This window comes from Mizuhopecten yessoensis, unplaced genomic scaffold (assembly GCF_002113885.1).
Source record: "Mizuhopecten yessoensis strain PY_sf001 unplaced genomic scaffold, ASM211388v2 scaffold11101, whole genome shotgun sequence".
Lineage (NCBI taxonomy): Eukaryota > Metazoa > Mollusca > Bivalvia > Pectinida > Pectinidae > Mizuhopecten > Mizuhopecten yessoensis.
This window is the reverse complement of record NW_018408880.1, coordinates 671,598-698,852: the sequence shown is the minus strand read 5'-3', so window position 1 is coordinate 698,852 and position 27,255 is coordinate 671,598. Positions and strand designations below refer to the sequence as shown.

The window sequence follows — 27,255 nt, the reverse complement described above, 5'->3', positions numbered from 1 at the left end:
ATAATGTTTAATATGTATTAATGTAATTGTGATATGATACTCAAATAAACAATATTGACTTGACTTATAAGTGGAATAAGTTCACTTATCAACATTTGCACTTTTATCATTTACAATGTGAATGTATTTATCACAATGACATACGTCATTAAATATTTGTCATCATAACATCGACTTTACAGAAAAACCCAATTCTTTTTTATAAATGTTTCGTTTACACTTATTTCTTTTTGTTAAAATAATCACTTTTCTGGGTTTTTTCTCAAAAATGTATTTTCTTAATTATCACAAATAAGTCTTTGAAGGAACAATCACTAATGTTTGTCCTCGCTTTACAGATGCTTTTAATGTATTTTTCAAAATTTTGCATAACGTATTTGGCAAACGTGATTGAAGATTTTAATAAACACTCTGACACTCAATATCATATTTCCATTGCCGTTTTGACAAGGTTTCCAAAACAAGTTGGCTATAGTTATTTTGAACTGTATAGAATCATCAAAATGTTTTCTATAAATGGTATTAATTTAAATATCTTTCAGTGCAACAAATGTTTTAGGCAATTAAATCCAGCAATATGCTGAAATTGTTTATTATAATATCGGTATTCATTAAAACATGTTGCGTTTATCATATCAAAGGGATTAAGCACAACGACTATATTGATTAAGTTCTTACAGCTTCATAGTAAGTTTTAAGAATTGTTATTTAGCTGTAAATCTGTATTAAAAGACGTTGATGGGTTGGAACAAATCTGTTCAACGTCATATTTTTGCAATGAACGTGCTTTAACTAAATTAATATTTTACTGTTCACATGTTTAAGCGTCTGCAGTGAGCAACAATGTTCTGGGAGTGGATTCATCAACATCGTCACACTGACCTAAATTTCTGCACTGCAGGCAGCTAGAAACGTCTCGATTACAACTTCACACACATGCGCTGGTAAAACAAAAAGTTTTAAATAGATCTCTTGATGTGACCTCGAATAGTGGGAGATGGTATGTGAGATATCATAACCTTGCTTGTGACCCCTGATCGTAAACAAAGGAGCCAGCACTGGTGTTAGGCATATTGAGGTCAAGTTCAGGTGAACACGTGTGTTAGTGTAAACATATGTGCGTCGTCGAGTCAGCGACAACATTCAACATGGCTGGCTCAGTTGTTACTTTTCTAAAAAGTGTATGGGCCATCCGTAGTATTGTCTTTATTTTCATTGCTTTCCTGGCGCCTATAGGATTCCTCTTCAATGGGTCTCTGGTAAGTTACACTACATAGCTCATGTATCTAAACTTCACAATAACATCATATATTTTACTTTCGTTGATTTTGTTTTTATGTGCACAGAACGCGTTTTTCTACAGGGGCAAGGAAGTATCTCCAACAGTGTAGACAATATCAGGTTGTCAAATTGTCGAAACTCTGAAAATTTGACAGCATTAAATTATATTGTCTTCACTTTTGGAACTATGGCCTTGCCTTATGTACCATTTTAAGTAATTCAAATCCAGTCAATATTGTAAGGATCTCCTATTATATTCGATTTTCCGTTGATATTATATCTTTGACAATTATATATCACATTTATTGCATTGGCATGAAAAAAATCCTATTGTGTTATTTTTTTGTCACATGGGAAGCGCGATTGGTATTTCAAACGAGAACTGTCAACAAGAACTCCTTTAACAATGAGTAAAACACCTTTTATACAATTTATTTCGTAAATAAATATCATTTTAATATGTCGCCAGGCAGCTTGCAATTTGATACAATCTTACTTAAACTGTCATTTATACAATTTTGTCGGGTTAAGTATTGTATTGGACCTGAAGAATTACTCATATCATTTTACGAATTGTGGTAAATAACAAACAGAAGAAAAGCTATGAATCGCAAATATCTGTCATTTATACACCTTTGTCGGGTTAAATATTGTATTGGACCTGAAGAATTACTCATATCATTTTACAAATTGTGGTAAATAACAAACAGAAGAAAAGCTATGAATCGCAAATATTAAAATCTTTCTAAATGATAAAGCAAGCGATGTTTGTAAACATTGGTTCATTTTTAACACGAGTATATAAACAAACAGGGACCTGGATTGATTTACACGAATGGGTCTCTCCAACAAAATATAACTTGATAAAACATTTCCTTTTATTTCAAAAAATAAATTAAAATTATATATTATTTGTACGATTACGCCAATATATCGCAAACTTATGTAAACTAGTACGATTATTATTTGGTCAATAGATGCTTTTAAAGTAACACTTTATTAATTCGCTAACTGAGACAAAATACCATTTGCAAAAGATGTGAACATTCAAACCAGTAAAACTGAAACAAACAAAAACCTAATTTCTGCAAATTCAATTTTATAGTAAAAATAAATCTGTAATGTTGCTACGCCGTTAGTTTTTCTGATGGTCTAGTAGCGTTAAATAATAAATCCCCAGCACACACGCAGGCATTCATACATAGGGAGATATTAGCCAGGTGGCATAGGACTAATAGTTAGCGCCTGGTAAGGCAGCTCCTGCGAATTGGTCAAAATTGTATTGAATAATGTATATGCTAATTGTATTAATTGTATATCTATGTACTGTAAATTGCTTTAGAGTGGCTTATGTTAGTTAGAAAGGGCGCTATATTAAATGCTGTATATTATTAAAGCTGTATATCATGTATGCTGTATATTAGCGTGTTTTGTTTTGTCTATCAGGAAGATACTAATTGTCAGAACGGTAACAACATGGCAAAACCTGACACGTATTTATTGCTAACATAATCAAGTACATTGTAGATACCTTCTTACATATGAATAACCCAAATATTATTGTGTCTTACACAGCAAGAACTAACAATACAAGGCCCATTTGTCGGTGTCGTGTTCACGTGTTTACGTGTACACATACACTGCACTGGTTTATCACTTTGCTTGTGGATGTGCGACTAAGCTTTACCTTTGGCGATTGGTTAGATAATAGATCTGACATTAGCAATTGGCAATAATGACCTCTATAATTATTTGATATGCCTGGGAATAGTTTCACTAGTTTATTTTAAAACAGAATGTACCTACACATATGGACTAATGTTGCCCCCGTCCTCCTCTATAGTACTCATGATCGTATTCAATGACTGGCGTCACAATGTTTGCTTGAGTTCGACGGAGTCTGACGCGCTTTACGAATGTTTTCTCATTATGTTTTTAATTATGGTATTAAACGGAAAAAAGCTCGATAATTTTGTGAAAATGCCCACATGTAAAGATGGGAACATCAATAACATCTTATTCGAAGCCACTTTTTCGTATTTTCGTAAATTTTGTGTACTCAGGTTTGTTGGTCGACATCAAAATATCATAGGGAAATAAACTATTTCTTTTTGTGTGATATGAACGTTTTTGAGTATGCTCATTTGTTTGCCATGTGTGTTTGTTAATACTAACGAAGAACCGAGTTCTTAATGTGGGGTCGTGTCATTACTTGAATTTTACTAAGGACAGAAGACGCTTACCCTTCCGGAATACCTAGACTTATTACCTTTTTACTTTTTACTTTTCAGAGGTCTCTTTGTAATATTTCCATTGGTCATATTTTGTGTCAGTTTTATTGATTTTGAGTACGAATTAAGATTTTTATGAATAAGCTAGGCAAATTTAATACGAATAAGAAATGGTAAGTTAAGAATATAAAACAAATTTTAATGACTAAAAGTTATACTGAGATGAATAAGCTTAGCTGATTTAATTAAAATACCAAATGGATGATATGGTAAAAAATTATCATAAAAAATTGTCAGTGAATAAAAGTCACTCCGAGTTTAAATAAGCAAGTCAGTCGAATTTTATTCAAATATTGACCTAGATATATTTTAGTCTTCAACTTTTTTAGTTGTATAAAAGTGCCATTGGCCTTTTCAACAATTGGCACAAGCGCGATTATTTCCGCCAGCTACTACATGTAAGACAAGAATTGTATTTATGTTAGTTGATGAGTAGTCACATTTTCCGCTTCCTACAACACCATTGATTAACACTGACTTATACAACCTTCTACCGGCCCACCAGTAAAGAATGTCCTTCAAACCACAATGGTGATTCAGCAGGTACACGCAGACACGTCTATGTTCCATGAAAATATTTAGCAGAAATAGAAAGTAAGAAATCCCAAGAAAGTCGTTACACTGACAAGACCCTTGGTACTTTTGAAAATCTGATCATAGACATCACATTAACATGTCCATTCGGTTAACATAACTGCCATTTTTGATTTTGTTTTTATTACACGTATGCCAACACGGTTAATAGTTTCCCTCAATATTTACTACAGTTAGTAACTTGGTACATATGTACACATTCCGTACTGTGATACTCATACTGGAGAGTCAAAGAAACCGGGCGAAAATAAGAAGACTACGCTAGTGTAGTTGTCCGCAAAATTTAAAACAAAAACGACCATGGACATGAGAAACAATTTTATGTGTAAATGTTGATCAATTGTTTTAAAAATGCGTTCTACGTATCAAACTTTCTGGGCGTTCCTAAACAGACACTCACATTGTATATTTCAAATCCAAGCCAACAGTATTCAGATATCTGTAGGCATAAATGACGTTAAGTAAAGAATTACGAACCAAATGTTACTGGCATTGCGAAATATTTACAACAACACTACCTTAAGGAGTCTCGTGTCACTGTCGAAATATGAAAATATACATATTAATTTGTTTCTGACATGCCTTAAGCTTAGATCAGTTAATTTAAAAAGAAAATTGTACCTTCCGGGACTATTTATGAATATAAAATGAAGATGAAATCAAAATATCAACAACAGTGTTCTGATTGTAACAGGCGGGATAGAGCTCTCGACGTCATATAGTTATACTAACTGAATGGCATGATCAACGCACGTAAACAGGTCCAATAGTGCTATGGTTATATCACGAAATTAAGGGGAGGTTATGATAATCAATGTTCAATGGTACAGGGAGCCAAAAGGTCCCTACCACTGTCAAAAACTGTAACTAAGTGTGGAGAAGTGTTTCGTTTCAAGCATGACTAAAGCTTTGATAAATAACATTGAAAAGAAAATCCTATCTTGCGGGGGTTTTATGAGAAATAATTAAGATGAAATGAAAACGAAATTTAAGCAATGTAATCAACAACAGTGTTCCAAATGTGAAAACAAAATCATCGGGGCCTGACCGGAATTCGAACTCAGGACTTCAGATCGATATATTAAAGCTCTAACCGATTGAACCTCAGGTTCAACAGAAGTGTTTGGCCAACCTGTGCTTCGAACGGAGGTTAGGGGTAGGTAATTGAATGTGCGAAAACAAACACATGAACTTACATTCGACGCGGCTTCTTTTCAACGATCCATGAACTAATCTCATGTTAGCGGTGTAGCACAGCACAGGGATCAAAGTCGGGGCCGACACACACAAACTGCTAACCCTACACTTAACTAGTTTCTATCACATAAACGCATCACAGCAAAATGATCGATGATTCAATTAACAAGGGAAGTAACAACTCTAGGTTATAAAAAATGTGTTGCAGTATATTCAATTATACAAGGAAGAAAAAATCAAAGTTGAAAAAACACCCTTGAAGAGAACCATTTCTTTGTGATAAAACTTGTTGCAGTGTTATTATTTTTCCTAGTTTTGAAGATATTTATAAAAATATTACTGTGGAATAATAATAAGAATTTGAAACAATGTACTAAAACGAAATTCATTATTATTTTTCAGGAGTCAAGATGTGCTTACGTCATGGTTTCCATGGCGATCCTGTGGTTGACGGAGGCGTTACCTATCACTGCCACAGCCATGATGCCGATGTTTCTCCTGCCCTTACTGACTGTCCAGCCCGGAAAGGTGGTCTGTGGAAACTACTTTAATGTGAGTACTGTCTGGTAAGGTGAATCCTTCATTGCACTACATGATATCTGCCATACTGCAGAAAAAGGAGATAAACAATATTCCTCCAATTATAGACCTATTGCATAAAAGTACTATGGGTAAACTTTTCGAAATACTAGTCGCTAAATATTTACATAACTTTATTTTAGATAATTCTCTCATTTGTAAGTGTCAGTCAGGTTCTCAACCAGGTCATTCTCCAGCTTATAGAAATATATCATACTATGTGCAGCCAACGTGTCTAATTTTTTGTGATATTTCCGAAGGCGTTTGATCGGGTGAGGCATAGGGGGCTGGATATGAAACTGGCTAGCTGTGAAATATCGGCAAAGTTATTGGACTGTTTCATTAATTATGTTACTAATATATTTCAATAAGTTTTTATTGGAAGAAGTAGATCTTCTGTTCAGATAACAAATGAAGGAGTACTTTAGGGCTCAGTTCTTGGCCCGTTGCTGTTTATACTATATATTAATGACATAACAGACAATATAGAAAGTATATCAAAACTTTTTGCTGATGACACCTCTCTTTCATTTGACAATTTTGAGCGTGTCACATTGTTTAAGCGAGTAAGAAAGTTAGTTTGAGCAACAAACTAATGCTTGAGCATGAGAACGGTTTCATTGAAGTTCGGTCTCACTTCAATGTATGACATTTCATACGTTTTTACGAATCTATGACATGTTTTTCAATGACGGTTACAAAAATATAATATGAACACGAAAATCAATTTGAAGATATTTTATTGATTGCATAATTGTTACTACACAAAGTACACAAAAGCAAAACTGACCAGTACAAAATTGACAGAACTTTGCATGTTGGTATTTCAAACGAAACATGTTTGTAACTGACCAATCTAATAAAAAACGAAAATTGATAAATTGGACCACTGCTGGTCAATAACACTGTTCAAAAGTTCTTTATAGGCTCACTAACAATCTGCATTCACAAAGCTTCACCTGGATATTTTAATTAATATAAGAAGCAATACAATTACACCGAACCACTGGTCAAAAAACATTCCTTTTGGAACTAATCGTGACAAAAAACCCAAAGACAGCCAAATCGAGGCTGTGACGTCAATCCTCACACTTCTATTCCAGCTCCGACTGCCATCCACATCCCACCCATTTGAACGACGCAACGACTCTGCAACGAAATAAATAGTAAAATAAATTACAAAATTTCATGTTAACTTGTTACACAATCTGTCCGTTCTCCAATGCAAAACAAAATGTTGTCATGTATTGTAGTATGGACATAAAGGGAAATTAATTTCAAATAATTGCTCTAAATTAATAAATCAAAATAAAAAAAATATATCCTTGTGTTTTTATTTTGGGGAGGAACGTACCTAGCAAAGAAGAGGTAACCTACCTATAGTGAGGAATGAGTACCTAGTGAGGAACATAATACCAACCTAGCAAGGACATTTTACCTAGAGAGGAGGGATATAGTACCAACCGAGTGAGGGACATAGTACCTACAGAGAGGAAGAGTACACCTACCTAGCAAAGGACATAGCACCTAGTGAGTGACAGTGTTCCTAGCGAGGGACATAGCACCAAGCTAGCAAGGAACAGAGTACCTAGAGAGAAATAGTACCTACCTAGCAAGGGACATCAGAGCTAGTGAGTGACAGTATTCCTGGCGAGGGACAAATTACATAGGGAGAGATATAGTACCAACTTAGCAAGAGACATACAGTACCTGTTGAGAGGCAGAGTACATACCTAGCGAGGGACAGGGTACCAGTACTTGATCTGACGCTGAATGCACACTGGGAACAATACCATATGCTCCTCCTCAAAATGCTGGACGAACTTCCTCTCCAAGTGCAGGTCATTTCATGGCAGCTCCTTGGTCAGTAACACGGACAACTCTAGTCCATAGTAAAACAACATCATGGCGTTTGACCTTTTTGCGAAATTCGCCTTGTCTTTCTTACGAGATCCGGTGGGCTTCCACAAGGATCTCATTTTGACCTGACATGGCGAAGTACCACAGTGACGACAGATGGAATGACCTGCATAAACAGATATTTTTGTTAATACAAATTTCCAAAATCCAAGGTTTTCGATTTCGACACACAAAACATTACTTCCATTGCATCCTGAGATTTTATCAGAACGGAATCGTGGACTGAAATTTGGTTAGCTTTCTGACTGTTTCCAGACATCCAAGTCTAACCAATTACAAGGCTGCTAGAAATTGGTACCCGTACTTCAAAGATTATCAAAATTAAAGCCTGTTAATTTCACAATTACACTGAACGTTACCAAATAATTCGCAATAATATTTAATAAAAAAAAATTGGTCTGAGAACACAAGTATACATGATACCAAATGGTTTCCAAGCTAGCAAACGTGTACCATCCGGAAGGTGGCGCGTTAAGGTAGTTTTACAACACTAGGTTCATAGAAAGGTACATTAACTTTTGAAAACTCTTTAATCAAAAGGTAGACAGAACACTAGAACTGAAAAATGCTGCTTTCTTCAATTTTTAACTTTTGCTAGTTACTTACGAGCTCTCCATTCTTGGAACATTGACACGGCGGCTGACCATTTCTCTTCGACTACTTTTCCGATCGACGGCGCATAGCCCAACAGCAGAGTTAGAAGCACACACAGAAGATTACAGAATATCTCATTCCCAATTCGCTAAAAATAATCAGATCATAGTTGTTTTCTGGAAATTGTACTATAATACAATCATTCAATGTGTTTGTGCCAACTTGACGCAATTATAGCATATCCGCCGGGTGATAAATATTGCGAAATACACACAGCTATATCTTTTTAAACATATTTTATTGTAAATTATATACAATGGGAGTTGAGAGAGAGAGATTTAGTTGATAAACATGGAGGAGTACAAAAAAATATACTCAAAATCTGTTAGTATCTAGAATAAATTGCTGCGTCTGTTTGGCTATTAGGATGTTTTCTTGATAGAACAATTCATTATTATAGTATAGTATAGTATAGTATAGTATTAGCTGCAAATTAAGTGGAATGAACTCATTTAATTCGCGGTAGAGTTTAGTTCTTTGATCCGCATAATCATTAATAGGTGTAATAACTTTGTGAGACGAAGAACCAGATAAGCATCATCTCAAACATGATCTTACTTAATTATTAGTAAAAACAATGCGCTGACGTTTTCATAACAGTCATTAAAATAACAAATATGTAATCCTTACCGATGTCAGATCGGCAACTGTTGGACAGACTTTCTCAATTTCTCCAGCGTTGAAAAGGTAAAACAATCTTTTGGCATATCCTGGCTCGGGCTCCACGCTACAGAGATAAAACTACCATTTTAAGATTTACTATTTCCAAACATTCAATGTCAATATTGAAATAGTAAACCAATCTTTTGGCATATCCTGGCTCGGGCTCCACGCTACAGAGGTAAAATTACAAACTTAAGATTTACTATTTCCAAACATTCAATGTCAACATATATTGACATTTATTTGAGCGCCGTTAGGTCTTTTCGTAATGTCAAGTCAAAGAATAACATCTAAGATCTCGTCCTACCCTTGTCTGGTCCAAACTTACCACGTAAGGTCGCGATATACAGCAGGCCCTTGGCACATGGCGCACATCATTACCACAAAAATCAAGAATAACTTGATATTCATTGTGGTAATCGAAGATTTAAACAAAATAAGTAAATATCAGGGGAGAGACTGATCATCTCCGCCTTCGCCAAATTGCTACGCAGCTTAGCAACAGGTTTGTGACGTCACAAGTGGGTATCTCTATTTTACCGATCATGACGTCATGCTATTGTCTTTTTCCTAAAACGTGCAAGCGGTTACACGTCGGTGACAATGTGTATGGTACAAAAATGTCTTCTGTTGTATGAGTCGAACCCTGGACAAGCGGCAGTGAGTGATTCTAGTCAGGAGTCGAATTCGGGACTAATAGCGACAGGATATGTTTACCTTAGACTACCACTAAAATTCGAACACGGCACAAGCCACACTTGAATCCGTATTCATGAAACTGTTCTCATGGTCAAGCATGGACTATGTGCTCAAACCAGTTTTCCTGTAACCCAATTAAATCATGCCAAACGATCAGAAATAAAATGAAAAAATTCGGAAATAGTATACGGCCTTCAACTTTGTTTCCAAATCATTGACAAAAATAGTTTGTTTTTATTAATCTATAACCGGAACAAGAAATTAGGCATGAGCACAAAATACATGCTTGAGCATTTGAACGGTTCCATAAATACGGGCCCACGGTATGTGTTTCCGTCAGAAATTGAAGACACAACGAAAATAGAGTACATGAAATTCTGCGATGTAGCCGGGATCAAATATGTTATTCCTGAAATATTGTTCTATTAGGAGTTGAAATCTGAACAAACGACACAGGTCTTGCGCAGTGTCCCATCGAACCCAAGTGCAAATTGAAATTAAAACAGCAGCACATTTGAGTTTCACAAATATATATTTGCAGTTATCCCCCTTTGACCTGGTCGCCAGTAACGTGAATTTCTTCACAAGATCCCATAAGAGTTGGGTTGTTCAAATGGTAATCTCCACCACATTTATATTTGTTCCGTTGGAAGTTGATTTCATTGTACTTAGCACGTATTAAAAATAGAAGAACACACATTCTGATATGGCGCTTTTCCGTTCACTCGAACGCTCGCCCGTCCTTCTTTCGGCAGTTCTAACTGATAAAGCATTTTAGGGTTCCCACTGCGTTTTTGATTCTCCAATCGCTACTTGACTCATATAATGTACAGAGCAAACGGAATGCATATTTTTTTTTTTTGAATACTCAACATTTAAGCTTATACAATATACGAATATAAAGCAATTGGAAACCGTCGGCACTTTCCGTAAACGAATCTTTTCTCGTTTACGGAAAGTGCCGACGGATCCCGATTGAAGCGAAAGGTTTAACATCCTTGATCCGGTAATTTAATGATATGAGAAGGAAGCCTTATATGGAAAACGTGGAAAGGGATCATCTGTATGTCGTCAGTGTTGGGTAACAGTTCACCTTAAGTATCTACGAATAATGATCCATTTCACTATCTTTGTTATTAAACGATTACCCATCTTCAACATTTATAATTTCGTCTCGCACACAATTGATTAACATGTGGTTTATAGATTCGCATAAAAAGTCTATGAAATAACGAAAATATTGATGTTTAATGGAAAGCTTAGAAACCTTTACATTTTTTGGGGGTTATACAATTTTGTGTGCAATGCATTTTCTATTATATACGGGGTCAAGTCGGCGATAAATGAACTCGAAAGAAACATTTAATCGAAATGGAAAAGGGCTTAATATAAATTTAATAACTTGTGCCCATTCCATTTGCTTGGCAATAAAATATGTTTCAACTAAACAGTCAAAACACTAGATGATTTCCGCATATACAGCTACCTCCCCTTAATTTCGTTTTGGATATAACTGTAGCGGATTTGGGCCAAAGGACGTCCGTGCCAGGTTGTCCAGTTAGTTAAAGAGACCATTTTCGAATCTGAGTAGTATCATGGTTCGAATCTTGCAACTTTATTACACTCAAAACACTGAATAGAGAACGATTTATGTATTTTATATATATATATATTTGTTATTTACATAAAAAAGGTATCATTTTCTTTTCAGAAATGATTATAAATGTTATAGTTATACCGAACAAAATATTTCCTTTATGAATTAACAGTTTTTGGCAGTGGTACGGGGATCCTTAAGGCACTGTTATTTGGTCTGTTTGTAGCTACCTCAAATTAAATACGGTTTGACATGTTTGTGCACATCAAGTGAGTACGGCCATTGCCATGGTCTGTGGTAAATGCAACTAATATTTAATTTGAGCATAATATATTGCATGCATGTTGTCATGTTACACTAGTATACTATGTTTTGTTTCAAGGACACCAGTATGCTGTTTCTAGGGGGACTGCTTATTGGCGTTGCTATGGAGGAGGTCAACATTCACAGACGTATTGCAATGGGGATAACAATGAAGTTAGGATCACGTTCCAACACGTGAGTGATTTAAAAATCTTTCCTCTGTTGAAGAAATGTTCAGGTCGAGAAAAGGGTATTCCGTCTTTTCGTAGTGCAGAGTTATCTGCTCTTGTGAGCAGGTATTGATTGTTACGTTATTAGTTTGTGTGAGAAAATTACGTCGTTTTCTTCTAAATATATTACGTTACTCTCACAAACAAATGACGTAACAATCAATACCTGCTCACAAGAGCAGATAACTCTGCAATACGAAAAGACGGAATACGATTGTTTTGGGACATTGACGCCTACACCTTTTGACATGCAAGAGTCTTATAATCCATATACTGTATGCAGCTTCGAATTAGTGCAAAATTATTTTCGCGTTTTGGTCACGAAATGAATATTTGCACTGTGTAGAATTCGCGGGAATTTGTGGAAAAGGACGTCGGCTCGCGAGTTTTTACACGGTGAAATATTTAACTGTTTTATGTACTCGGTAATCCTCTACCCTTTGGTATTTTACGACATTGAAATACCGATGCGGTATTTTCAAGAGATGAAGCATTTTAATGTGTTTGTATAAATATTTAAACTTAAGCAAGAATATAACGTGAGACATAACAGAAATAGTTTCTAATACATCACTACAGTACATTTTGTGACAGTGGTGCGGGGATCTTTAATCTTCTTCTTAACCTGTGAAGTGACAATTCAAATATTGGAACCAAATCACAAAACATTTCACGCCAGAACTAGAGTGTCTAATGTATTTCCAACTCGTTTAAATTCCAATAAGAATCTTCTCTCCTGCTAGGTTGATGTTTGGTCTTATGCTCCCTACGTGGGTCCTGTCTATGTGGATCAGTAATACAGCGGCGACCGCCATGATGCTTCCCATTCTGACTGCCGTATCGGAACAAACAGCCGCACATATGTCGCTGAAGGAGAACCAGAGACTCAGTAAGGGATTGACGCTCAGCGTTGCATATGCAGCCAATGTAGGCGGTATTGCCACTCTAACTGGAACCCCGCCGAATCTGGTGCTTCATGGCCAAGCAGAGAAGTAAGTTGGGAGTGATAGCAGAATGGCGGGTAAATATATTAGGATATCAATATTTATAGTGTAAAACAATTGCAGATTCATCACCCTTTCTGTTTACATGCTTAATTACAAGTTAGTGAACCAAAAAGACCTAAAAGGGGACATTTGTATTAATATTGGTGTACGGTGACATACTAAGTTTGGTTGAGCGAAACAAAGAAGACAAAGACAGACCGCTGGAATCACCTTCGCGTAGACATACTTACAATGTAGTTCTAGCAAAGCCAAAACGGCAGAGACGGACTGCTGGAATCACCTTGGCGTAAACATACTGAGTTCTAGCAAAGCCAAAAAGACAGAGACGGACTGCTGGAATCACCTTGGCGTACACTTATATGGACTTAGTTTGATAGGGACCGTTTGAATCTTTGAGCACAACAAAAAAAGGGAGAGGGACTGTTCGAATCACCTTGGCATACACTTACATACTAAGTTTGAACAAAACCAAAACGACAGAAACGGACTTCTGGAATAACCTTGGCGTACATTTATATGGACTAAGTTTAAGCAAAACCAATAAGACATAGATAGGGACCGTTTGCATCTTTGAGCAAAACAAAAAAGGGAGAGGGACTGTTCGAATCACCTTGGCATACATTTACATACTCAGTTTGAGCAAAACCAAAAGGAGACAGAGAGGTACCGTTGGAAACACCTTGGGGTACACCATACTTGTGTCAATCAATCCGAGGCCAATGCCGCCACGTTTGCTGACCAATCAGAAAACGAAACATCATACGGATTCTATATATGTCTTCAAAGACATATATTCGTATATGTGTCTCACAAAATATTGCTGGCATTTGCCATGTTACTCTAAGTCCAATCTAAGTTATGCCACATCCTCGCATCGATAACTCGCGTAGTGGCAATCAAACTACAAGGCCCTCTAATGAACATAATAAAACAACATCGACCTTCATATCACACACAAAGCAAGATCCTGATGGCGACAATGGAACTTGCCCAAGGTCTTTGTCAACCTGCGTCTTATACATTTCGGATATATACTTCGTGTATGTCATTGATGACCATTACTGTAAATAATATGATCAATGGAACAATCGATAATGAGATTTATGTACCACAAATATTGCATCAGAGTTTTAATTGCGTCACTATATACTATCAAAAGAATATTAAAAACAAGTTGTTAAAGCAAAGCATTATCAATATATTTTTACCGTAGACAGTTTCAGAAGGTTGGAGCTGCAGACTCCGGAATAACGTACGCCAACTGGATGGCGTTTGCGTTTCCTTTGTCACTCATCATGTTGTTCCTCACATGGTTCTGGCTCCAGATCGTCTTCCTGAGATGTGGGTACGTGAAGGGAATACCATGTTCGGTATCATTCAAACTATAGGCATACCTGCTGAGGCGACCACATTCAAGAGAGATAACCTGTTTTAAAAGACCGCGTTTTGTGGTCCATCCTATATCAAGACATCAACTACATTAAGAGACCACCTGTGTTGAGAACCCCGATTAAATGTTCTCTCAGTGTAATAATTTCGTTGTTAAATTAACCTTTACAACGCTGCCAACAGTGACCTATATATTAAAAGACCAAGTTTTGGACCTTCCAAGGATGGTCCCTTCACACAAATTTTACTTTTCAAATATTTTGAATCTGTTATGAATTAACATTTGTAATGATTGCTTTGAACAGTAACAGATTTTCTTTAAGCGTGATATTCTACAATAATTTACATCACGTTTCGTAAGACAAACGTCATACATGTATATCTTTTCGAAATTAGTAACAGTAATCGAAATCAATTGTTCTTCATTTCAGTTGCTGCAAATCAGTTGATGAAGGCAGAAAAAATGCTATAGAATCTGCTGTCCGACAGGAATATAAGAAACTAGGAGCTATTAGGTAAGCAGTTCAACTTATCTCCCCTTAAAGCACTATATGGTTCCAGCTTGCAATATTTGTTTTCAAAACATTGTTTAAAATTATTAATACACATTATTATACAACACTATTGACAAAAAACAGGTAAACAGGAATTATCAATCTTCATCCGAATCCAACAAGCATTTTCTTGAAGTAATTGGCAAAAGTTCGAATGGTATTTACATTAAATAGTCGCTTGTTTATGCAGAAAAAATATTCAGATTTCATTGTTTGAGATAGGGCTGAAACGTTACACATACATCATGATTCGATACGTATTGCGGTACGATTCTTACGATACGATACGTATCACGATGCATATTGCGATACAATGCTTCCAATACTATATGTATCACGATACATATCGCAGAACGATTCTTACGATACGGTACGTATCATGATGCATATTGCGATACAATGCTTCCGATACGATACGTATCACGATGCATATTGCGATATAATGCTTACGATACGATTTGTATTACGATACATATTATCTGTTAAACAAAATCAGCTCATAATATTTGAGCAAATAATTTTACAAAGTTTGCTCAAACTGTTATGACCAGTTATAACAATCAAAGTATATGATGTCTGCATGGTTTGAGCCAACCTGTGGTTACCACTTGATTTTATCTACGTGCTCACAATGAGAAAGAAATTCTCACGACAAACCTTGAAAACATGGTGTGATAATACATAATACTGAGAAATTCTTATGGCTATGTACTGTCATCATTGAATCACCTGGAATCATTGATTTCGAAACCTTGGCTGTTACATCAAAGTGGGCGTTTCATGAGATTTACTTCCATATATTATTCAAACTATATCATGCTCAATTTGCTTCCTAACGATAGATGTATGTTTTCCGACCTGATGTGCTTGTGAATATTTCCAACACTATAAACAAATCGTTGTACAATATATGATGTGAGGGTACCCGAAATGAGGTGGGGTTTTCATAGGACATTTTACGGAATGTATTGCTTGCTTGATTTTTTTCTAAAGTAAACCAGCAAGTAACGCCATGTCATAAAAATGAGGAGCAAATCGTAGATCTTCTGTGTTTGTTGCTCAACATGGGTGTGTCAGATGGCCAAGCTGATAGCCCACTCTCCTTTCACCAAGGCGTCCGAGGTTCAATATCCCGCTCGGACGTGGAAAGTAATATGTGTGGTGGTCAACTGTCCGTCCACTAGGGCTACTCTGGGTACTCGGGGTACTCTGGGTACCCTGGGTACTCTGGGTACTCTGATTTCTCTGGTTACTCTGGTTACTCTGGGTACTCTAATTTCTCTGGTTACTCTGGTTACTCTGGGTACTCTGGGTACTCTGATTTCATTGGTTACTCTGGGTACTCTGGTTACTCTGGGTACTCTGATTTCTCTGGTTACTCTGATTTCTCTGGTTACTCTGGTTACTCTTGGTACTCTGGTTTCTATGGGTACTCTTGTTTCTCTGGGTACTCTGGCTTCTCTGGGTACTCTGGCTTCTCTGGGTACTCTGGGTACTCTGGTTACTCTGGTTACTCTGGGTACTCTGATTTCTCTGGATACTCTGGTTTCTGTGGGTACTCTGGTTTCTCTGGATACTCTGGTTTCTCTGGGTACTCTGGGTACTCTGGTTTCTCTGGATACTCTGGTTTCTCTGGGTACTCTGGTTTCTCTGGGTACTCTGACTTCTCTGGGTACTCTGGGTACTCTGGGTACTCTGGTTTCTCTGGGTACTCTGGGTACTCTGGTTTCTCTGGATACTCTGGTTTCTCTGGGTACTCTGGGTACTCTGGTTTCTCTGGATACTCTGGTTTCTCTGGGTACTCTGGGTACTCTAGTTTCTCTGGTTTCTCTTGGTACTCTGGTTTCCCTGGTTTCTCTGGGTACTCTGGTTTCTCTGGGTACTCTGATTTCTCTGGATACTCTGGTTTCTCTGGGTACTCTGGTTTCTCTGGATTCTCAGGTTTCTCTGTGTACTCTGGTTTCCTACCACATTTTGACAATTTGTGCGCTTCATTCTGGCCAACAAGAATGATTAATATCAGTTGAAATACCTTGTTTCATGATTGTCTATAAATAAGACCCTTTAATGTGTTTATTTGTCTGATAGATACTTGCTACATCATACTACTGAAAAAACAACATTGAAATACATATTGATATTAAAATTAAGACCTATCTCGTTACAGGTTCGGAGAGGTGGTCGTATTAGTATTGCTGTCTATACTGGCGTTGCTGTGGGTGTTCCGGGACCTGCCAGATGTTGGTGGGTGGGGCAACGGGTTCTTAGATGCTGACGGGTACGTTAGGAAAAGAACCATTCACTGCATCATCATATTTATTGTTTAAGATAGGTATCTTTGTTTCAACAGTATTTCGAATTCAACACGTTGTCAAAACTATTAAAAAATAAATGCTGGGTAAATTGTTAAAGTCGAATACACTTGTTGTATAAGTACACTGTATTTATGGACAAACACTTACCAAGGCCCAAAATACAAGGATTTATTTTTTTATATATAATATAACAGCTACTTGACAGTTAGTGTATGCCTTTTATATACAGGAAGAGTACGGTGCGTGATTCCACTGCCGCCATCTTGGTAGCAACACTGCTCTTTGTGTTGCCTTCAGAGGTACCCAAAATATTCTGTTGGAGCCGTTACTCGGGTACGTTCGTCATTAAAACTTCATTAAGATGGGCAAGAAACATATTCTTCAAAAGCCTTGTGTTAAATATGATATGTTCAGTATTCGGCCGAAGTTTTAAGGCGTCTGACATGCTGCTACCACTAGCCCTCCACCACTGGGTCGTGGGTTCAAGACCTACGTGGGGCAGTAGCCAGGTACCGGCCGTAGGTCGGCGGTTTTCTCCGGAAACTCCGTCTTTCCTCCACCACCAAAACCTGGCACGTCCTTAAATGACCATTGGTTGTAATAGGACGTAAAACATAAACAAACCAAAATCAATGTTCAGAATGGGATTCATCAGCTAATATGAATAATAAATGAGAAATATGTTTTGACCACAAACATGTCTTTATTCTGAATACATAACAAATATTATCTGAAAGGTAAACCCCTCTCATTGTACTAATGCTTTCGTTTATACTCTCCTTAGTTTATTTTCAAATTGTAAAAGACACTCGGTAAACCTTGTGTCTTTATATATACAATTTGAAAATAAACTAACATGAGTTAGATAAATATGATAATCCACCGTCAATAATAATACTGATTATATACATCATGTGATATAGCGCCCTATCTAGCTAACATAAGCCACTCTAAAGCGCTTTACAGCTTAGATCTGAATCTGTTCAATATTCAGCATCTGATATTCTGCTACCACAAGCCCTTTACCACTGGGTCGCGGGATCGAGGCCTAGATATTGGGTAGTCGCCTCAGCGTTGATGAAACTCTATATCTGATTATAACAGGAGAGTTTATAAAGCTGTGAGCTTTTCGTTAAAGTTGCAGATGTACAAACCGAGGAAGAGGAACAAAACCGTCCTGCGTACAAACCCATCCTGACATGGAAGGTTGCAGAGAAAAAGGTGGCCTGGGGTGTGTTAGTCCTTCTAGGTGGTGGGTTCGCTCTTGGCGACGCCTGTACAGTAAGTGAAAGCCGTATTCAATGTCAAAGTCAATGCTGGATGTCCTTTGTACTACTTGGGCGGAATTCCCCACGAATTATTCTTCTCTCTATGTTAATCTTCCCTGAATTATTCCTCTTTGTAAGTTTCTCTGTTTGTCATTGTCATTGAACTATTCTTCTCTTCATGCAATTATCTCTGAATTATTCTTTTCAGTATGAAAGTATCTTAACTATTTCATTCCATATGTAAATATCTCTTAACTATTCGACTCTGTATGTTAATATCTCTGAACTATTCCACTCTATATGTAAGTAATTCTGAAATATTCTTCTTTGTAATGTACATGTATATATCTCAGAATTATTCCATTGCGTATGTAAATATCTCTGGTCTATTGTTCTCTGTATGTAAATATCTCTGAACTTTTTTTCCCTGTATGTAAATATATCTTAATTACTATATACTCTCTATGTAAATATCTTTGAACTACTATACTCTGTATGTAAATATCTCTGAGCTATTATTCTCCGTTTGTAAATATCTCTGAACTATTCCACTCTATATGTTTATATTTCTCAACTATCTTTTTTGTCTGGCAATGCTTCTGATTTTTTTTTTCTGTACTGGAATAATGACATAACATATTCAATAACTGCGATGGTTTCCTCTTCAACAGAGTTCGGGGCTGTCACGATTGGTTGGGTGTGAACTCGGCGTATTAAGATCTCTTGACCCCTGGGTGATGAACCTTATCTTATGTCTGACGGTGGCGGGCGCTACCGAGATCACCAGTAACACGGCTACTGCCTCCCTCCTCATGCCAATCGTGTTTGAACTGGTAGGTAATATTTTGCCGACGGTAATTTCGTATATATAATGAATGTTTGCCTTGCACTTTAAAGTATTGCACGCCATTGTGTGAAGCTTTTGTTAACAAACAAATTATACAACTTCTCCGGTACTCGTCCTAGGACGGAATCCCTCTCTCCAAAACACTATTACAGATAGTCTGTTGTGTATAAATAGTTGTATCTAAGATCTGGGCCCAGTTGTCCAAAAGGTGATTAGCTTTATCACAGTTTAACGACATTTTGTCAACCTTTAATAATTTTGTCGATATACAAAGTAAAATCTCACCATTGTGCATGTAAATTCACTCTACTAAATATTTTATATCTGGAAAGTTGTAACTAACTCAGTGGTTGTGTGTTAAAGATATACAAAAATTAAAATTTGCTCTAATCACTGATTAAGCTAATCACCTTTTGAACAGCTGGACCCTAATGTTATTTTTTACTTCACTTTGTTAGCTTCTCCCACCACTGGAGAGTTGTTGAAGCTGTAGAAGTAAACATTTTCGCGTGCGGAAATGTTTGCGTTGTAAACTACTGTTTAAACCGGTCGCGGTTTGGGTATTTTCGCGTTGAAACTGGTCAGGAAATTCATGTATTTTACATATGATAGTTCAATTAATATTCGCGTGTGGATATTCTCTCTCTAATCTACTGAACGCAAAAAATGTGAGCACCTTGATCACCTTTCAGTGATACAGGTTTTGTTGTCATCACCGCAGGCGTGCTTCCTCACTTCCTTTATTAATAATAATGATTCGAGGTTCTGATATACCACTTTATCACAACCTAGTTCGTAGGTCGTCGCAAAGCGGTTCACAAATTATTATCAGTGGTTATAGGGCCTTTGCAACCAGCCAATATCTTTCTCAACTCCCTGGGGAGCATACAGCCGGTGCTGCCATTTCGGCGCTCACAGCTAGCATTTTACCATTTTAGCACTGCCTTACCACGAACTCATTTACAGCTGAGTAGACTGGAACAAGCGGAGTAAAGTGTCTAGCTCAAAGATACAACACAGTGCCGTGCCGTGACTCGAACCCGCCACCCTTCGGTCACGAGCCCAGCGTCCTACAACTATAGACTACCGTGCCTCCTAATTAACGTATGCACGTATCCTCTCTCTTTTTTAGAACCCTGCAGGTAGGGCATAAGAATTGTACCTGCTGCCCCCAATTGCATGATCGTAAGAGGCGACTAAATTTGGGACCTTATCTCTTCTCTCCTTTCTAAATAACTTTCTTCTTCCTAATGTCTCCCTTGACAATGCCTCACTTTTGGCCATTTGTTGAGCGTTCGCCCCTGTGAGGAAGGCTTTGGGTTCTGTCCCCTGGCCGAGACATACCAAAGTCTTTAACAATGGTAGTTTCTACTCCTGCTTAACGCTCAGCAAGTTAGGAGTGGGACGACTGGTTCGCCCGTTGTCAGTATAATGTGACCGGGTGGGGCGTCCAGCTGGGTGTCTCAGTATGTTTCAGTGGGGTAGCACTATAAAGTCGGCATCAGTTCCGCGCTATCACAAGGAGACAAACACGAACATATCGCAGCCTCCCAAAATACACACACATACACTACACGCATGCATCTTGCACACAGGGGAGGCCGTCCTTAAATGACCTTAGCTGTTAATAGGACGTTAAACAAAATCAAACAAACAAACAAAAAATCTCTCTTTTTATCCACGTCGTATTTTTGTTCTTTCTAGGCCATCACGACAGGTATACATCCCCTCTACCTGATGATATCCACGGCCTTAGCGTGCTCTTTTGCCTTCATGCTGCCGGTTGCCACACCCCCAAACGCTATCGTGTTCTCCACGGGATATTTGACCATTCCGGACATGGTAAAGCAAATGAGTATTTGAACGAAATATAAACTTTTTATAGTATCTGTTGCATTAAAAATTAATAAGAAACACTGGGGTGGATCAATACTGTCCTGTTAAAGGCATCGCCATACAAAAGTGTGAGCAATGTTACTGTAACATAAATGAAACATAGTGTCATGATGTGCAAACCAGAAACTGTAATCATGACCCTTTTCGAGTTGGTTTGTTTTATGTCGTTTTCGTTAACGAAACCAACTATAATTGACGTTATTTCGTTATTACAATGTGTTGAGTTACTGGACTCTGTATCAACACCCTGAATTGTTTTATCGATATTCAAAGTATTAAGTATTGCATGTATTGAGGAATAAGTATATATCTAACTTGTGATAAAAGTAGAGTTTTCCCGCACGTCACAGGTGCTTTCCGGTTCTTGCTTGGAACATTAAGAAACTCATACGTCCGGTTAATTTGACAAAGGGATTGTCGTCACTTTAAATAGCGTATCTGCTGTAAAAGTAGAACTATTTGTGTGTTGAAATGTTCGTGTTGTGACCTTTTAATCTCATCTCAGTGTGCACATTTTCGCCCTCAACAAATGTTCTGCATGATTATCTGTAAATAAATATTCGCGTTTGAATATTATCGCGCTAATTGACTCAACTCCAAAACGAGGACATTTGCACAATGCGAAAACTTTTACAGCACACACATGTTTATCGCAATAATATCGAGTCTTCAGAATTGTCGCACGTTTCACGTGCAAATGATGAGGGCACCTTTTATCGGATTTACTAATAGACTAATTACTTGGGAGTACTTGTTACGTTAGGAAAGTCACTTAGTGTAATTACGTGATGGAGCCACAGAAATTACATTCATTTGGATAAGATTTGTTGAGGTTCATCACTCGGCAAAGCCTCGCTATCAGATCGACATTTTTGTCTGTCTACTTTTGCAGAAGTGGTAGGTTCTGTTAATATTTCAGTTGTTTTTTCTCTCTTTGTCAGGCGCTGTCAGGATGCGTGATGAATGTTTTGGCTGTCATGGTATTGACTGCCGCTATAAACACATGGGGAGCCGCCATATTTGATCTGGGCAGCCTACCCGCCATTTTCGTCAATTCCACAATGTTATCATCTTGTCCAGGGACACAGTCGAATTATTTGATCAATCAGACATTTGCAAAATTGACCACCACTGTTTAAAGTATACTAAGATTATACGATTATATACTGTTTATTATTATGTACATAAAGGTCTAAAACTTCTTCGATACTTGATCTCAAAACCCTCCAACCTTGTAACAAATAACAAGGTAGATAATGCATTTGTGTCATTCTACACAGAAGTTAACAAGACCAATTGCTGTTGTGATTAAGACCAAAACAAATGGCACAAATACTATGCTCGCTCCCGTGGTTTAATTTGATTAAGCGTCACAATTTCCACCGAAAGGATCCTTGTACCACTGCCAAAAACTTGTCAAATGATTTGGAGACGTTTTACCTGCATCAAAATAGAACTAATGAATCATTTCTGAAGCCAAAACCATATTTGATAATACTTAATTCATGACCAAAAAAGTCAAAAGATGAAATAAAAAAAAGATCAAAAACATATTATGAGAGTATAGTTGCGACTCCAGGGTCAGACTGGCATTCCAACTATGGACCCTCAATCACAAGTATACAGTCCGTGTAACCACCTAAGCTAACTGATCAAAAGTAGAAATCTGACACACTACTGTTATATCGAAAACAAAATGAACGTGAGGTCACTGTATGTAATAAACAAGAGGATCAGAGGGCCTGTATCACCCAACTGGCTATTTTTATGCCCAACTTTAGATACAATTTTCAAAATAGAAGGGGTTTCAATAAATTGTTAATGGACAGACAAATATACGACAAACTCTATGGGATAAGCAAACCTTGGTTCCTCAACCCAAGAGAGCGAAAAACTTCAAAGGATCTATTTTGTGTTTTACCTTCATTTAAACAGGGATCATTAAAAAGACTCTTCATACTGTAGTGAGACAGGGATCCTTAAACTAACTTTTCATACTGTAGTGGGACAGGGATCCTTAAACTAACATTTCATACTATAGTGGGACAGGGATCCTTAAAAAAACATGTCATACTGTAGTGGGACAGGGATCCTTAAACTAACATTTCATACTGTAGTGGGACAGGGATCCTTAAACAAACATGTCATACTGTAGTGGGACAGGGATCCTTAAACAAACATGTCATACTGTAGTGGGACAGGGATCCTTAAACAAACATGTCATACTGTAGTGAGACAGGGATCATTGAACAAACATGTCATACTGTAGTGGGGTAGGGATCCTTAAACAAACATGTCATACTGTAGTGGGACAGGGATCCTTAAACAAACATGTCATACTGTAGTGGGACAGGGAACCTTAAACTAACTTTTCATACTATAGTGGGGCAGGGATCCTTAAACAAACATGTCATACTGTAGTGGGTCAGTGATCCTTAAACAAACATGTCATACTGTAGTGGGACAGGTATCCTTAAACAAACATGTCATACTGTAGTGGGACAGGTATCCTTAAACAAACATGTCATACTGTAGTGGGACAGGTATCCTTAAACAAACATGTCATACTGTAGTGGGACAGGGATCCTTTAACAAACATTCCATACTCTAGTGGGACAGGGATCCTTTAACAAACATTCCATACTGTAGTGGGACAGGGATCCTTTAACAAACATGTCATACTGTAGTGGGACAGGGATCATTAAACAAACATGTCATACTGTAGTGGGGCAGGGATCCTTAAACAAACATGTCATACGGTAGTGGGACAGGGATCCTTAAACAAACATGTCAAACTGTAGTGGGACAGGGATCATTGAACTAACTTTTCATACTGTAGTGGGGCAGGGATCCTTAAACAAACATGTCATACGGTAGTGGGACAGGGATCCTTAAACAAACATGTCATTCTGTAGTGGGACAGGGATCCTTAAACAAACATGTCATACTGTAGTGAGACAGGGATCCTTAAACAAACATTTCATACTGTAGTGGGACAGGGATCCTTATACAAACATGTCATACTGTAGTAAGACAGGGATCCTTAAACAAACATTTAATAGTGACAGTGGCATTCTTTTCATTGATAGAATAGCACATTATTTCGGAATATGTTTAATAGTCTGCACCACGTCTTTACAATAAAGAGTAAAGACATGTTAAGTATGAGATATGATACAACACAGGAGACTATTTAACAAATAACTATCATGTTTTTTGAGGAAACAATAGATAAAGCACCATTTAACAGCAAATTCCTGAACAGAAGATAAATGCAAATTGATATTATATGTCTACCAAGTAATTAATTCAGTGAGTACACCAATGTCATAATTGTATTTTGGTTGTATAAACATGTAAAATGTGACTATAATACTCTTTCATGCCCTATGGTGTACATTTGGGTAGTTCCTCCGAAGTGGTTTTCAATTTTGTCGAAATCCCCATACTAACCAAGTGTCGGTGGAATCTCCTTATCCTATACATCATGGCAGGAAAGACATTTTTCTCTCATTCCAATCACCAGAATTAGGTCAAAAACTGAAAATCCCTTTGTGACATTACACAAGTGAGATGGGGTGCAAGATAGAAATTTCTCAGACCCCTTTTTTACCCTGGACAGTTATGTCATAAACACATAGGAATGAGAGAGAGAAAGAGAGAGAGAGAGAGAGAGAGAGAGAGAGAGCTTTTCTCATGATGCAGTATTACCCTGTGAGGAGCACATTAGTTCAGTAACATCGGGCGATATGGTCAGTGGTTGTATGGATGCCCCCACCCACACATTACATTGTGATGTCATAAAATATTATTGAAATGACTAAACCAGCTCCAAGAATGTATCATGACATCTCAGAAAAGGACGCCATGAAGTGAAAACTTAAGGTTTAAAAAACGACCCGAGACAACTTGTATAGCTGTTTATAGTATTATCATGTGATAAAAATGATCTTAAACTTGTTTCCAATTCACAGAAGACTAATTAAATCTTGTCTTGAGGTTTAAATTTTAGTTTGCCAGAGGCTATCTTGCTAAAAACAAGAGGCCCAGATGGCCTGTATGGATCACCTGAATATTTAAGCAGTCATAGCAAAATATTCTCATTAAATATTATATTGCACTACAAATATTTCCCTCGCAAACTTTGTCGGCTCCATCTGTTGAAACTACCTGCCAAATATTATTTTAAGATTCTATGCTTTTTGGTTCTTCTTCAGAAGTTGTTTGACATATTTTTCCCTGTGACCTTATAAGTATAGGTCAATGTCATTTTCCTTCTCAAACTTTGTTGGCTCTATCCCAAGAGGCTATCAGCCAAATCTTATGAATCCACTCCTTTTGGTTTTTCAGAACAAATCCTTTGAAATGTTGTTGACCTCTGTGACCTTTAAAGTAGGTTGAGGTCATTTTCATTTGCAAACTTTGGTGAGCTCTATCCCAGGAAGCCACCAGCCAAATATTATAATTTTATGCAGTTGGATGTTTTTGACATATTTGACACCTGTGACCTTGATAGAAAGTCAAGGTCATTTTCATTCTCAAACTTTGTGGGGCTCTATCTCAGGAAACCAACAGCCAAATATTAAGGTTTTATACCTTTTAGTTCTTCAGAAGAAGTCATTTAAAGAATTTGACATATTTGTGTTAGTTCTTCAGAAGAAGTTGTTTGAAGCGTTTGACATTTTTGACCGCTGTGTCCTTGAAAATAGGTCAAAGTCATTTTCATTCTCTAACTTTGTCAGGCTCTATCCCAGGAAGCCACCAGCCAAATATAAAGATTCTATACCTTTCAGTTCTTCAGAAGAAGTCATTTGAAGAGTTTGACATACCTGACCCCTGTGACCTTGAAAGTAGGTCAAGGTCATTTTCGTTCTTAAACTTTGTCAGGCTCCTATACTACCAACGGAGCTTTCAGTCAAATTTTATGGCTCTATGCCTGTTCGTTCTTCAGAAGAGCTTGTTTAAAAGAAAAATTGACCGACTGATGCCGCACCATGACATAAGCTCACTTGCCCTTCGTGCAGGTGAGCTAAAAAATTGAAAAATTCTCAGATTTCTTTTATAAATACAAATTGAAACAGAATCTGGTGTAAAATCATCATAATAAGGATCCCAGTGTAGTGACACTGCGTACTGTGATTATTCCTATATACAGTTATCTCCCTTTAACTTCTGTTTGAATGTCACTGTAGAACTATTGGGCCAGGATCAGTCAGAGTGATAGAATAATAGTCTAAGGACCCTGGTTCGAATCCCAGTCCTGTCTCACCGACACTGAAAACACTACTGTTGATTGTATTTTGTTTATTTCAACCTAGGCCTATTATTTCTCAATCAAGTCCTGTAAGATATGATTTTTCTTCTCAGTAATGATTTAAATAGTTTCCAATACTTCATGTAGTTACAGTTTTTGGTAGTGGCAAGAGAATCCTTAAATTACAGACAAAAGCAGTATTACAGTATTACATAAACTGTCTTAATCATTTCAAATATAGCTGTGTACACAAGACACATAGCTGTGTACATAAAAACACATCAAAGATAGTAACCATCTAAGAAAAATAAAAAATGATAATAAAAATAGTAAATAATATTAAGTAAATCAATAAAACATCTATTGCACTATCCTAAAATAAAATACAATAATTGACAAACCCTGTTGCTAAAACAATTAATAAAGATGTTGGAAAAAACGTTTGTTTATAGCAAACATCTTACAATTACAAACAATAATTAAGTGGTCAGGTGGTGCAGTGGATAGCACACTCTCCTTTCACCAAGACAGCCATGGGGGTTTGATTCCTTAATCGGACGTGAAAATGTATGGAGTCAACTACCCGACCATGTGGAATTTCTACGGGCACTCCTGTTTCCTCCCACATTAAGACCCCTGCTGGATAATGCACTCGTCTGTGACCAAGACGGCCAAGATTTTGTTTCCCTGATTCGGACATGAAAATGTATGGGGTAA

At 37.2% G+C, this 27,255-nt stretch overlaps 1 protein-coding gene and 1 long non-coding RNA gene across 3 annotated transcripts; one reads left to right on the top strand and one right to left on the bottom strand.

Moving 5' to 3' along the window:
• The first annotated feature begins 949 nt into the window (after positions 1 to 949).
• On the top strand, positions 950 to 22,971 carry LOC110465828 (solute carrier family 13 member 5-like). 2 transcript variants are annotated; one of them, XM_021521936.1, is made up of 12 exons: positions 950 to 1,259; positions 5,766 to 5,915; positions 11,858 to 11,973; positions 12,752 to 13,000; positions 14,229 to 14,360; positions 14,836 to 14,919; positions 17,126 to 17,236; positions 17,503 to 17,606; positions 18,418 to 18,554; positions 19,213 to 19,374; positions 21,093 to 21,230; positions 22,226 to 22,971. In XM_021521936.1, exons 1-12 carry the CDS (start codon positions 1,116 to 1,118, stop codon positions 22,421 to 22,423), a joined length of 1,725 nt encoding a protein of 574 aa, XP_021377611.1. In that variant the 5' UTR covers positions 950 to 1,115; the 3' UTR covers positions 22,424 to 22,971. The 2 variants fall into 2 exon arrangements, with proteins under 2 accessions (XP_021377611.1, XP_021377610.1); XM_021521935.1 differs by having other exon boundaries at positions 18,412 to 18,554.
• LOC110465833 lies at positions 6,945 to 8,605 on the bottom strand. The gene is made up of 3 exons (XR_002464671.1): positions 8,469 to 8,605; positions 7,676 to 7,968; positions 6,945 to 7,091 (listed from the first exon to the last, which is right to left on the bottom strand). It is a non-coding gene; the product is annotated as an uncharacterized LOC110465833 (long non-coding RNA).
• Positions 22,972 to 27,255: the final 4,284 nt, after the last annotated feature.